The 15,183-nt window shown below is 35.3% G+C and overlaps 1 protein-coding gene across 1 annotated transcript in view; it reads left to right on the top strand.

Moving 5' to 3' along the window:
• Nucleotides 1–3,310: 3,310 nt before the first annotated feature.
• The window catches only part of LOC107708487 (nicolin-1-like), a 17,469-nt gene continuing 5,596 nt past the window's right edge, over nucleotides 3,311–15,183 (top strand). The window contains exons 1-4 of the mRNA XM_016512741.1: nucleotides 3,311–3,454; nucleotides 4,435–4,567; nucleotides 4,681–4,851; nucleotides 10,798–10,911. Of these exons, the coding sequence (XP_016368227.1) occupies nucleotides 4,442–4,567; nucleotides 4,681–4,851; nucleotides 10,798–10,911 (411 nt within the window). The 5' untranslated portion in view covers nucleotides 3,311–3,454; nucleotides 4,435–4,441. The remainder of the gene's footprint in view (nucleotides 3,455–4,434; nucleotides 4,568–4,680; nucleotides 4,852–10,797; nucleotides 10,912–15,183) is intronic.

Genomic DNA, 15,183 nt, shown 5'->3' with positions numbered 1-15,183 from the left:
TTGAAATCGCATCAAATGAGCCCTTTAACACCCCTTTAATAAAACTAACATAATTTGAATGCTGAGAGTTTGTTTCCTATTATCAAAAGTAACCTGTTCTGTCTTGTCTCTCAGCACGTTGTCTGTGGCCTGCGATGTTTGTCACGGCATAAGAAAAGTAAGAGTTAGCAGTGTTAGTTAGCGTGAGAGTTAGCAGAGGCTGGAAGCTACACCGGATGAGATGCAAGGCTGAAATAAATGCTTATTTCAGTACGATTAAACAAAGAAAATGAAATAGTAGCATATTAAACTTTGGGGTGGCACCCAGGTGGCCAGTCAGGGGTGTCCAGTTCCACACAGAGCAGTGGGCAGCCATTTTCGCTGCGGCGCCCGGGCAGCAGTTGGTGGTCCAGTGCCTTGCTCAAGGGTCTCACCTCAGTTGTGGTATTGAGAGTGGAAGAGAGCACTATACATTCACTCCCCCCACCTACAATCCTTACCGGACCTGAGACTCGAACCCGCAACCTTTGGGTTACAAGTCTGACTCTCTAACTGTTAGGCCACGACTTGTCATTAGGAAACAAAACCAAAACCTGACATTTTTGGCCATTTAGAAATCTCAACTAGGACAAGTCGGAAAAGAGAATGTACGGTCACCCTAACGTTAGTCTAATATTTTTTTAAATGTTATTTTGTTTCAGATTGTTCATATAACATTCAAAAGTAACGTTATCATACTGTTTCCAAAAAGATAAAATTGAACATTCCCTTAATGCAAAAACAAAAAACAAAAACAACAGCAGCAACAACAACAACAACAACAAAAAACTAGACAGTTTGAATGTTCTGAGAACATTCAGAAATAATATTTTCATAACAGTTTTGTTCATGGGAAAAGCCTCACATCCAGGGGTGCCGTAATGGGGGCGGGGGAAGGTTAGGACGATTCCAAGGGCCCGACAAGAAAGAGCCCTACGGTCACCCTAACGTTAGTCTAATATTTTTTTAAATGTTATTTTGTTTCAGATTGTTCATATAACATTCAAAAGTAACGTTATCATACTGTTTCCAAAAAGATAAAATTGAACATTCCCTTAATGCAAAAACAAAAAACAAAAACAACAGCAGCAACAACAACAACAACAACAAAAAACTAGACAGTTTGAATGTTCTGAGAACATTCAGAAATAATATTTTCATAACAGTTTTGTTAATGGGAAAAGCCTCACATCCAGGGGTGCCGTAATGGGGGCGGGGGAAGGTTAGGACGATTCCAAGGGCCCGACAAGAAAGAAGGGGCCCGGAACGCGATTGCGGAGGGGGCCCGAGTCAATATGATGTTCAGGGGGCCCCTGCTCAACCTGAATGTTCGGCACAAAACTCGGTCCGTTTTTTTGAATGCGATTCGTGTTTTCAGACCAATTTTCTTCACAGTACGATAAAAAAAAACAAAAAACATTAGAATGGTTCACCTTAAAAAAATAAAAATAAATAAAAAACCATTGGACTGATGTCATGTGAATGTTTGTGGTCTAAAACAGTATATTAACATTCACCAATCTAATTAAAATGTTTATCGTGCCGAATATTCGTCTTACAGGCTAGACAAAGTGTTTTTGATGGAAAGAAATGCTTAAGATACAGTTTTAGAGTGTGGGAAGAGCCTGGAATCCAACTAAACAAACAAACAAAATACAGCTCCCGCCGATCATGTCAACAATGCCTGGCCTAGTCAGACGCGCTGTTTGAGTCGCCTGGATCACAGTGGCTCGTTTGGAAACATGTTTGATGATAAATCCTTCCCCTCCGAGTCGTCTTCCCTTCCTCTCGGCTAGCCTTGAAGGTGTTTTCCATTGCTTTCAGCCAGAGCGAACCATGAAGCGCGTCTCTGAGGGGCTGTTTGATTCTCTGGCCAAAAAACTCCGGTTGAGATGAAGTAACACGGAAACACGACTGTGCACAAACCCTAAATACTACCTGCTCCAGTAGGCCAGACACGGGCCAGCTGGGAGAATACTGTATTTTCCATTTCCCATAGCGAACCTGGGAAGAGCTGGTTTTTGAATTTGTAACTCATTTCTGTGCAATGACAAAGCGAGGCGTGCATGAGGGTGTGGGCATTTATTTAGTTAAAAAAACAAAACAAAAACAATAATAATAGTTATCGATCTTTATAGTAATAATAATAAACTACGGCTGTCAATTCAATGTTTACTTTTAATTTACGTTTCGTAAATTGTGAAATAAACTGTGAGTCTACAGGAAAAATAAATAATAATAAAATGAAAAAAGAAAAAAACAATAATATAATAAGTAACAATTAAATATATTATAAATAGGCTAATAAAAAAATGCGTATGCACTTATAGACTTGACACACATACTAACGACAAAAAGTCTTGTATAGGCTATTAATGCTTTTTATAAAAAAAAACAAAAAAAAAAAACTTTTATTTCTCCACAGGGCCCGGCATATTAAATCAACAATGGGTTTTGTATGAATCTCATGACTAATTATGCATCCTTAATTATCACGACTTTGACAGAAACAGTATTTTATGTCATGCATGCCGAACAATAGAAACGTTGGTGGAACAGAAATGTGTTTTATATAAAAGATGAAGCCAATCATAGAGGATTCAGTACATACTGTACACAGGACTTGTGAGTTTGTAACAGAAGAGCGTTCTTGCCCTCTGCCGGTGACTGTGAGTAGTGTCATAGAAAAAAAAAATTGTAATAAAAAAAAAAACACATTTTGCAGCATTGTATGAAGAGAAATCCTCATTTTAATATCTCATATAGATCTGAGACAAGGAAACTTCAGAACTGAGCTTGACCATAAATTATTAAATTCTGAGTCTATATTACATAATTTACGATTGAATTATGCACAAAAACCACACATTTATTAAATTCTTTGCCATTTTTTAAACTGTAACTTTTTCATGAACTGCTTCAACTCATTGGATTCAGCAATGATGAATAAGTATTTACATCAAAATATTTAGTGATAATTGTAGCATTGGTAATAGTGTTAATCGTTTTATAGTTTAAATTATTGCTGAAATGCCATTAAATAACCAACAATATATTTTAAAATATAGATATGTATATCGGAACTGCTAGTTTTTATGATCGTTTGTTTTTTCCTTCTAAAATCATGAAAATAAACAACAGATTTCCATAATCATCATCATCATCATCTTTATTATGCTACCGATTGTTCTGTATAATTCTGTAATGATGGTTTCTTTGATAAGGCATTGGTTGTTTACTGTAATGACACTGGCCCTTTAAGAAACACACGTCACGCACACACACAGCGGACCGGAAGAGACAAGCGGAGCTGCAACTTATCAACACATGAAACCATAAAGCTGCTTCCAGCTCCTGCGCAGGAGACTCAATGACACTGCTGCTCCAAAGCGCCTCAGCACCATTTAAGGGCACGAGTCGGCTATTTTGATACAAGGTACATTTAGTCCAAAGAGCGAGTCAGACATCTGAATATAGTAAGCACTGCAGTGATATGTAATGTTACTGTCCGTGTTTAAAACCTCAAACGCTGCCTACATAGACAGCATGTTTAGGCAACATAGACGCGTTATACTCATAAGTAACGCCCTTTTTGCCATAGAGGTCCTGTATTTTTGACATCTCACCATTAATTGCATTTTTTTTTGTTCCAAATGCTTTGATCATATTTGTTTATTCTGACATCCAGGGTTAAAAGCAGACATAAAAATGTTATGAAATAATAACAATGCTGATTCAAACATACAAGACACAATTCAGATAATTTAAAATGATTTCAAAATGCTTTGTAAGATTTGTAAATGTAACGACATGATGACATAAATATTGTTTAAATGTATAGTTTTCATACATATTGTCAGTTTTGGTAAGTAGTATTAATAAGATTTAAACTACATAATATTTGCACTCATGGATTTTATTCTCATAACACTTATAATGCAGTTTAATTAGCATTCATGTTCCAGTTTAGTTTTATGAATTGTGTTAATTATTTTTGTAGTTTAAATTATTGCTGAGAGCTATTCAGTAACAACATGTTTTTGTTAATATAGATATGTTGTAGAAGAACTGCTAGATTTTCTTTTTTAATGTTATTTTTAATAACATTTATTCTCAAGTGAACACTACTTATTATTATTGTTGTTGTTGTTGTTTTTATTATTATACAGCTAGTAACAACAAAGATAACTAAAAAAAAAAATATATATATATATATATATCTATATATATATATTAATTAAAAAAAAAAACTAAACTGAAATTCTATATTTAAGAAATTCTATTAATAATAAAGCCTGACGCTATGTGTCTTGATCAGTAACATGGATCCGTTACTTGTGAAGTTTAAACCGTTTAAGGGCCGCAGTTTAATAACATTTTTTAGAGTTTTATTTATTTATTTTTTTCTTATCACAGGTCAATCATGAGTGCTAAAGCAGTGAGCTGCACAATAAAATCACCTGTCGTGCTGCAGATCGGAGACGCTGTATCTGATTCATCTCGCCCTGGTGTCTATATAACAGACATCACCCTTGCCGAGCCTGTGAACGTGAGTATCTCTCACATCAGTTCATAAAGATTGCAATTATTGATTGACCGGCATGGGTTTATTAATGCCCAATACACAGCTTATGCTGCAATATCTCCTGTGCTTCTGTCTAGATTCAGGAAATCTCCTTCAAGAACTACTACACAGCGTATTTGACGGTCTGTTTGCAGCAGAGAGTGGACGGTTCTGCTAAGTGGGTCACTTGTTTGAGAAACTACTGCCTCATGAGCAACCCATACGCGGAGGCCGGATCACATGACTATTTCTCCATCTACAGACAACAGGTAGGACAAGGTCACTGAGAGGGAACGAGAAATAGACAGGAATTCACATTTATCGTTTGGAAATGAGCAGTGTGAACATTCTGCTAAACTTCTGCTTTTGTGCTCCACATTAAAAAAAAAAAAAAAAACTCCACAAAAAAATTGTTGACACACACATAAGTACCGTCACCCTTTACTTAACATAAACATAAATTGTAAGAATATACAATTCAATACTGATGAATAAACAGCCTATAAGGCAAGGCTATTAAATAGCAGTCCCAAACTAGTTTTTGTTAATACAGTTAAGTTGGTATGAGCCACCACAGTCATTTAAACATATACAAAATAACACAAAGTGAAAATAAAATGGCATTTTTGGGTTATGGAAACAAGAGTTACCATGCTGAATACACAGTGTGATTAACTGTTAAAGGGATAGTTCACCCAAAAATGAAAATTCTGTCATTAATTACTCACCCTCATGTGCTTCCAAACCTGTAAGACCAAACCTTGTGTGATTGACCGGCATGGGTTTATTAATGCCCAATACACAGCTTATGCTGCAATATCTCCTGTGCTTCTGTCTAGATTCAGGAAATCTCCTTCAAGAACTACTACACAGCGTATTTGACGGTCTGTTTGCAGCAGAGAGTGGACGGTTCTGCTAAGTGGGTCACTTGTTTGAGAAACTACTGCCTCATGAGCAACCCATACGCGGAGGCCGGATCACATGACTATTTCTCCATCTACAGACAACAGGTAGGACAAGGTCACTGAGAGGGAACGAGAAATAGACAGGAATTCACATTTATCGTTTGGAAATGAGCAGTGTGAACATTCTGCTAAACTTCTGCTTTTGTGCTCCACATTAAAAAAAAAAAAAAAAACTCCCTTTATGGCAGTTTGAGCCTTCAATCTTTTGGTTATCAGCCTGGATCTTTAACCACTACACCACTAATTGAAATATATTAGTGAAACACTGAAAGTAATTTTTTACTGAAATACCAAAACCAGCATCAAGAGTTTCATTTAATTTGAAAAACAAAACTCAAAATAAAATTTATTTATTAATATAGTAATTAATATTCGAATTTACTTAATAATAAACACTGAGTTGTACACTGTATTTTTTTTTTTCAAAGTTTAAAATAAAGATATTGCAGTATATTTTACAAGAAAATACTATTTCAGTTTTTCTGCTTCAAAATGTCACATTTCATTCAATGTGTTACTTGCGTTTTCTTTGTAATTGTGAAATTTACTAACGATTTCTGAGTAAAAATTTTTTCAGTGTATATAAGCATTTAAGTTGTACGCAGGCAGTTTTTTAAGCTGAGGCAGCTACAGCGATCCGACACGTCACATTAAAGTGTGTCAAATCGACATTTCGTTCAAATTGACAGAATTTGAAAACTGAGACTTTGTTTCATGTCAAAAATATCAAAGCACAAAGCTTATTGCAGTTATTGGATGGTAGGCGTGCTACTAATTGTATTTAGTTAAGTTTTGTAACTAAATAAGCTTTAATAAGCTAAAAACTATGGAAGCTTCTTTTCACCATTGAATAATACATTTAAAAAGTAAATGCAACTTTTTATCTCACAATTCAGACTTTTTTTCTTGCAATTATATATTTTTTCTTCTCAGAATTGTGAAAAAAGTTTGAATTGTGAGATATAAACTCATAATTGCCAGAAAAAGTTAGAAATGCAAAATAAAAAGTAGCAGTTACACGTTTTATTTTTTATTCCAGGACGAGGGGAAAAAAACAGAATTGTGAGATGTAAACTCAGAATTGCGTTATGAGTCAAAATGAGTTTATATCTCACAATTATGAGTTTATATCTTGCAATTGTGACTTTTTTCCTTCAAAGTGTCCTCTAATAGTTCAAATTGTGACTTTTTTTTCTCAGAAGTGCAAAAAAAGGTTGAATTGTGAGATATAAACTCATAATTTGTGAAATAAAAAGTCATAATTACCCCTTTTGTCCATGAAAACAGCATAAGCAGTGGTTCTCAATTGGTTTGGCCTTGGGACCCACATTTTCCCATGGTCATCAAGCCGTGACCCACTCTTTTAGGATATGTATATATATTTATATATACAGTGGGTACGGAAAGTATTCAGACCCCCTTAAATTTTTCACTCTTTGTTATATTGCAATCATAGACAGACCTGAGATCGGGGCAGGCAGATATCGTTCTCGTTCAGAAACTGAGACAGTCTTAGGTCAGGGCAGGCGGCAATCCAAAGTCGATAGTCCAGTATCCAGAGCACAAGTCCAAGGGGCAGGCAGCAAATCAACAAGAGACAAAGGCAGGCAGAGGTAATAACAGAAGGCAGTCCAATGTAACCGGAATAACACTCAGAAATGTTCACCAAGGCAAAACAAGACTTCACAGAGAATCTTTTCTTCTTCTTCTTCTTGTTGCTTTACGGCGGATCGCAGACTTATAAGTGCATTACCGCCACCTATATCTCAAATGGACCATTGACACTCTATCTACAATCTCCTGATTAACCTAGCAACCCACATACAAACACCCTTGATTCTTGTACCCGCTTAGAGTCTTCATAGAGCTTCATCCGGCGCTGCGTGTTCAGCTCCTCCGTCCTCCCTCAGCCCTCTTAAGCGGGATTTGAAAGGAGAGAGAAAAAGAAAAGAAAAGAAAATTTTTTTTTAAATAAATAAAACAACACTTATACCTTCTTGTTCAACCCAGTTCTTCCCAAATACTGTAACAATACTGATTTCATGTTTCTTCCTGGATTTAATACATTCTTAATTATAAACCGCTCACCCTTATTCTCTAGTTCATCCTTCAACTCATTTCTTTCAACAGTATATTTCCTACAGTACATTATAACGTGTTCAACTGTTTCATTAACGTCACATACCTCACATAGCCCTGTTGGATGTTTACTTATTAAATGCATTGTACTGTTCAACCCTGTATGCCCCAATCGCAACCTTGTAATCATGTTCTCCTCAGTTCTGCTCCAACCTGATACTCTTCCCCTATCCACTGTTGATTGTATATGATACAAATGCCTACCTTTGGTATCTATGTCCCAATACTGCTACCATAATTTCCAAATATTCATTTTGATAATTGATTTAATTTCTGACCTACTAAGAGGAATCTGATTATCAACTATTTCTCGTTCTATGGCCTTTTTTGCTAAATTATCTGCTTCTTCATTACCTCTCAACCCAATATGTGCCGGGACCCACAGAAACTGAACTTTTATACTATTTTGCTTAAGTGAATATAATTCTTGAAAAATCTCTATTATCATATCTTGTCTTATTTCTGACTTCTGCTGATTCAAACTTATTAGGGCTGAACTTGAATCTGAACATATTACTGCCTTGGATATTTTAACTTCACTAATCCACCTTATTGCCATAATTATTGCAAACATTTCTCCAGACAGCACGTTTTTCTAGGCACTCTTTACTTTAAACTGCATCTGACAGAAGTGTCAACAGCTTTCACGCACGTCATTATTTCAAAATAAAAGTCTTGCACGTCTTTCAAAATAAAAGTCATTCGTGACCCACTCAGAACGGTCTTGCATTATTAGCGAATATTAGCGAAATCCACATAGGGAACTTTTTCGACCTCAAGTGAATCTCCCAAACGCATGGATTGCAATTGAGGATTTACATGACAACGATTTACTAAAAACTGAAAAGGTTTTCATTTGTGCTTTGAAAAAGTTTGCGTACAGATGACAACATTGTCCCCATTGACAAAGATCAACGAATCAATGACAACATTGTCCCCATTCACACAGATCCACGAACACAGCTAAAAACTCTGTATTATTCATGCCTGGCCAGTAGATGGCGATGTGACTTTGTAAACAAACACTACGTACCTGTGCACATATCTATAGAATGACGTCAACGTTTTCACAAATTCACGCTTTTGTAGTTTTCAGGCCCCCAAAACACCATTGTCATGTAAATGAACCTCCAAAACATAAAAAGTTTTTAAGTTTTTAGTTGAAAATGGTGTCGTGAAATGACTGCCGAACAACAGTACGTTCAACCGCACCTTTATAGATTTTGATTTCTTCAAATTGTACAGGTATGACAGTTTACTTATATGACAAATACACCATCACTGCTTTTGTAAGCACGCAAAAGACACAATCTTTGTTATCTTTTTAAATAATTTCCTCTGAGACAACACCGTCAATTATGTCCGCAGGATATCATCAGTTTTTCAATTAAAAAACCCTAACAGTTTTGTCAACCATCCCAGCATAATCGCAGCAGCTCGCAGAACATTTTGTTTGTCATCACGGTGATTTGGCCCATTTGTGGCTCTCCGGGGATCTGATGTCCCGGTCTTTGATCTGTGAGTTGCCTGTAATGACTGCTTTAATGTATTGAGATCAGGCTCCCTCGATGCTTTTTAGCTTTGTTTCAAAGACACAGGGATATTAGACGCGAGTCCTCGACTGAACTCTCAGATGATTGGACGGTGAGTTCTGCGCTGTATGGCCACCTTTAATGGCATCAAATTAAATTTGCATTGAAAAACCCACCTGGGACGCCACACGGCTCTCACCCCATCTGCCATAATCTGTGTAAGCTGTTTTTTGATGACAGCGGACACTGCAATGATAAATAAGTCTTTATTAAGAAGGGGACAAATATTGAAAACAAAGTCCTTACAGGTTTTTATAATTACAAGGACATTTCTTCTCAGTTATATGGAGGTTTATTGTGAATTTAAAGGATAAGTTCACACAAAAAGATATTAGATGAAAAATGGAAACTTACAATTTTTTTTTGAAGTGTTGAAGCTTACTGAAATTAAATAAGTTTAAACTGAAGTACTAAAATTACTAAAACAAATAGTTTTAATAAAGAAAATAAATTAAAGCCAATTAGAAATCTTGTTAAAAAAAACTTAACAAAATTCGTAAAACTTAAACTAAAATTATAAAGAAAACTGAAAATATAAAAATGAAGACTAAATTAAAATATGTACTTAAATATGAATAAATACAATATTAGTTATATATTAGTAATACTTTTGTACAACAAATATCAATTAAATTGATCATAATTGACAGTAAAGACATTTATAATGTTACAAAAAAATATTTTTCAAATGCATGCTGTTTTTTTTACTTTCTATTCATCAAAGTATCAATCAAAATCAATTTATCACAAAAAATATGAAGCATCATACTGTTTTCAACATTGATAATAATCAGAAATGTCTCTTGAGCATCAAATCAAGATATTAGAATGATTTCTGAAGGATCATGACACTGAAGACTGGAGTAATGATGCTGAAAATTCAGATTCACATCACAGAAACAAATTACATTGTAAAATATATTCAATAAAAAACGATATTTTAAATTGGAAAAATATTTCACAGTATTACTGTTGTTACAGTATTTGTAATGAAATAAATGCAGCCTTCATTCTTCATTAAGAAACTTTTTATATGAAATATATTTGTGCTCATACTGTAATACAGTAAACACAATCAAACACAATCTGTGAAAGAACACAGTGTGTTTCCAGAAGATCTTTCCAGAGAAACAGTCTGACATGAACAAGCCCCAAGCAGTAAATGTACAGAAACAGTCTCTCAAGTATCAGGCTGTCAGCTGGAGTAGAAGGAATCAAAGATGTTGTTTAGCTCACACGCTTCACAAACATCAACCCCAGCACAAACGTCAAGTGTTTGGAGCAGTTCTGTCTTGCAGATTACTACATGAAACTTGTGAAATCTGTGTCAGGGTTTCATTCGGTCTAGTTAATTAAAGCTTGGAAACACACGTCCTTAAGTGTCTCTATTAAATTCAGACGTTCATTCTGAATTTAACCTCTTTTTGTTTCTTTGATAGCTGCATGAAAGGCCCAAAATTCTCCCAAATTTGTGTCACTTCTTGCTGAGGTCTTTTCTTCTCTGTATTTGGGTTTTCAGATGTTGCTGGAGCCTGATAACGTGACGACAGTGAGACTCATCTTGCGACAGCCCTCCTCTGAATGGCTCAATTTCAGCATTGAGGAAATTAACATTTTCCCACGTGCAAAAGAGGTGCGTATGTAAAATATACTGTCATTTATGTCACTCTATAAAATGATTGCAAAATGATGTCTGTAATGAGATTGTATGTTAAATCATACCTATATTTAGATTTTGTTCTGTTTTGTGTGTTTGTTTGTTTGTTTTTGCTTCTTAGAGTTGATCAGTATTTTCATAGCGAGATCTTCCAGTCTGGTTTTGTTTTGCTTTTTGTTTGCTTTTCATTCATTTTATTCATTTATTTATTTAATCAGGGAGAATATACATTATTAATACATACAATCAATGTGAAATGTGACAGATTTAGCCTGGGTGGCTCATTTTCATCTGCAGTCCCAAACCGAACATTTTCTGTTTGGAGTTTGTTTTCTTTGCCTGTGTTTAAGGTTGTTTTGTTTTATTTGCTTTTATTTTGTTCTGCATTTTGTTTGCTTGGTTTTTGTTTAGTTTAGTTTAGAGCAATATTTTGAAATTTTATTTCTGTTATTTATGATTATTTATGATATTATTTTTGTCTTTCCAGAGGTCAGAGAGATTTTTATTTATTGTTTGTTGTTCTGTTTTTTTTTTGGCTTTTGTTTTGAAGTGTTTTGTTTATATTTGTATTTTACCAAAACCCACAAAGTTGATCAGTGGATGTTATCTTTTTCTTTCAAGGAATCTGGGAGGTCTTTTGCTTTTTTTTTGCTTATGTTTTTTTGAAGTTTGTTTTATTTGATTTAATTTTGTTCTGCATTTTGTTTGCTTGATTTTTGTTTTTGATTTGTTTTGTTTGAAGAAACAAAACAGAATTAATTGGTGGATGTTATTTTTGTCTGTCCTGGGGTGTATTCCAGAAAGCAAGGTTAAGTTACCGTCACATATACCTTGAACTCTCAGTTGATTAACCCAAACCTTGCTTACTCGAGGTATGCTGGTTCCAAAAACACGTCCGGGAGTAAGTTCAGTCAACCCAGAGTATGTTCACGGTTAACAACAAACAAGACATTCTCAACAGAGTGACGAATCGACGAGTCACCATGGAAATCGATGCTAAGAAAAAGCACGCCATGCTGCTTCTTTCTTCTTTTTTTTGTTCAATGGTCATTTACATACATACTGCACATTGCCACCTAATTGATGGTTGTGCAATATTTTTTATTTTTTTAGTTTAATGTTTTATATAATATATATCGATATCGATAATATCGATAACTATTATATATGACAAAAAATAAACATAATAACATATTAGAATAATATAATATTACTTTATATATTACTTATAATAGTGCTTTATAATTAACATATCATATAACTGAAAAAAGTGGAAAGTGAAAGTGACGTGACGTGTGGTCAAGTATGGTGACCCATACTCGGAATTTGTGCTCTGCATTTCACCCATCCAAGTGCACACACACACCGTGAACACACACCCGGAGCAGTGGGCAGCCAATGCTGCGGTGCCCGGGGAGCAGTTGGGGGTTCGGTGCCTTGCTCAAGGGTCTCACGTCAGTCGTGATATTGAGTCCCCCCACCTGCAATCCCTGCCGGACCTGAGACTAAAACCCACGACCTTCGGGTTACAAGTCCAACTCTCTATCCATTAGAACACGACTGCCCCGCACATATATATATAGAGAGAGAGAGAGAGAGAGAGAGAGACCGAGACCTTCACAGACAAGCCATGACTTCAGGATGGTCTCACAGACAGCAGGAGAGTCGGCTCTACACTGAAGGCCGATCCCAGCAGACACGCAGCTATGCCCAGGTACTGTCACAGCAGACGCCCTCATCATCCGCTCAGGAACTTCCCATTAGTGATGTGGGAGAAATTAAACGACTGCTAAGCCTCCTCTGCAACAAAGTCTACAATGATTGATCACAACACAATGATTATTATCATTGTGATTATTGTTATTATCGATTGTTGTTATTGTTATTACTATATTATTATTGTTATTATATTTAGTCATTATTCACAATGATTTATTTTAATCAGTTTGACTACCTTTTTTACTTGCTCTACTATTACTATTACTTAGTTATTTTATTTTATTTGTTTTATTTTATTTTTATATTTATTTTATTTTATTTATAAAGGGTTTTATTTTTGGTTTTGCCTCCAGATAAACAGCAGTATTGCTTAATCGCTGATCATATCAAAATGTTAAATATTAGCTTTTGGAATATTCAGGGTTTGTGCTCTAAAACATTTGGATTAAAAAGCACAAACACAGATTTTTTTAAATAGCATCACAAATGTTGACATCCATATGGATAAACTTGCCCCTTTTACATCACCAGTACAGCAAGGCAAATATCACCTTTGGTTAAAATTGGATAAAAGCTTTGGAATTCTAGATAAAGACCTTTTTATCTGTGGAATTTATATTCCTCCATCATATTCCCCATACTACAACGATGAAGTATTCCACACTTTACAGGAAGAAATTAATATCAAACTCTGGCAAATATAAGCCCTTCCCATTTCAGTGCATTTACCGTCAAAGCTCAATCACCCCTGTCTGATCACAGCCAGATCGATCTATTCATTAAAGGGGAAAACATCAAATCAAGGGAAATTCATAAAAATCCAATTCATACATAAACTCAAAACACCATATAGATGGACTCGTAGTGCTGCTGAAACATATATTAAAGTATTGAAGTCATATGAAATAGTCAATTCCATAACACTGTTTAACAATTCAACATATGATAATAATTGGAAAGAAATACATTTAGCAATTAAACATTAATGACATTTTTGAAAATATAGCAAAAAAAGGCTAATTTAAATGAAACTACCACATATAAACACAAAAATAGAGCTAAACAAAAACCTTCTGAAAAGTGGTTTGACCATGACTAAAACAAGAAGACAAGAGCTACGATTCATTTCAAATCAAAAACACAAAGATCCAGTCAACTCAGAATTACGCTTAAAGCACTCAGAACTTCTGAAACATTACAAAAACACACTGAGACAGAAGAAATTGGATTATTATAACAACACACTTCAGAAGATGGAAAACACAATTGATCAGGGTCAGTTCTGGAGCATGTGGAACAGTCTAAACAATACAAAGCCACAAGAACTAGCTACATAAGATTGTTATTTTGAGAAGCTCCATCAAACTGACCCTCTGAATAATCCCAACCAGTTAAAAGTTCTTGAAAATCTGAATGCTCTTGAATCGTGTATCAAAAACAACCAAAATCCACTAGATTATCCAATAACCCAACAAGAACTTATTGGAAAACTGAAATCCCTCAAATGTAAGAAATCTTGTGGCCCTGACAACATAAAAAATGAGATTCTTAAAAACAGCTCTCCTGAATTTCAGATTGCATTACTCAAACGTTTTAACTTGATTTTGAGTTCAGGCGTTTTTCCAGAGGTCTGGAACACAGGACTCATCTCTCCTATCTTTAAAAGTGGAGACAAAACAGATCCTAATAACTACAGAGGGATCTGTGTAACCAGTAATTTGGGAAAAGTATTTTGCTCAATAATCAACTCTCGGATTTCATCTTTCTTAAAGCAGCACAATGTCATCAGCAAATCTCAAATTGGCTTCCTCCCTAAACATCGAACCACTGACCATATTCACACACTACACACATTAATAAATGAACATGTACACCACAAGAAAGATATGAATATGACTTAATTAAAACATGTATAACCAAAATAAATGTGCAGTAAAAATTGGACAGCAAAGGACAGACTATTTTTCTCAACAGCGAGGAGTGAGACGAGGCTGCTGCCTCAGCCTGACTTTATTTAACATATATATCAATGAATTGGCAGATCTACTGCAGTGTTTCTCAACCAGGGGTCCGTGGACCCCTAGTTGTCCTTGACGTAAGGCCAGGGGGTCCATATAAAGTATGAATTTTGTTATATATTTTGACATGACATGTTCCCATGAAAGAAAAATCCAATATAACTGATGATATGGCCAAATACTGGACAAGTCAACTAACTTGAATAATACTTGACTGCATTTGGTGTCTGCAAAGACACAAATGATACATAGATGAGTCAGTTTTGTTCTGGGGGTCCTTGAGGATGGTTCTGAATTGGACCGGGGTCCGGTATGCCAAAAGTTTGAGATTCACTGATCTACTGGACCAATCAAACAGTCCAGGACTACAATTATTCGACACAGAAGTCAAATATTTACTGTATGCAGACGACTTGCTAATTCTATCTAAAACAGCAGAAGGTCTCCAGAACAACCTTGACATTTTAAATAAATACTGCCATGATTGGGCCTTAGACGTCAACATCCAAAA

Source organism: Sinocyclocheilus rhinocerous, unplaced genomic scaffold (genome assembly GCF_001515625.1).
Source record: "Sinocyclocheilus rhinocerous isolate Xijiao unplaced genomic scaffold, SAMN03320098_v1.1 scaffold2974, whole genome shotgun sequence".
NCBI classification, from domain to species: Eukaryota; Metazoa; Chordata; class Actinopteri; order Cypriniformes; family Cyprinidae; genus Sinocyclocheilus; species Sinocyclocheilus rhinocerous.
This window is presented reverse-complemented; position numbering and strand designations above follow the sequence as displayed.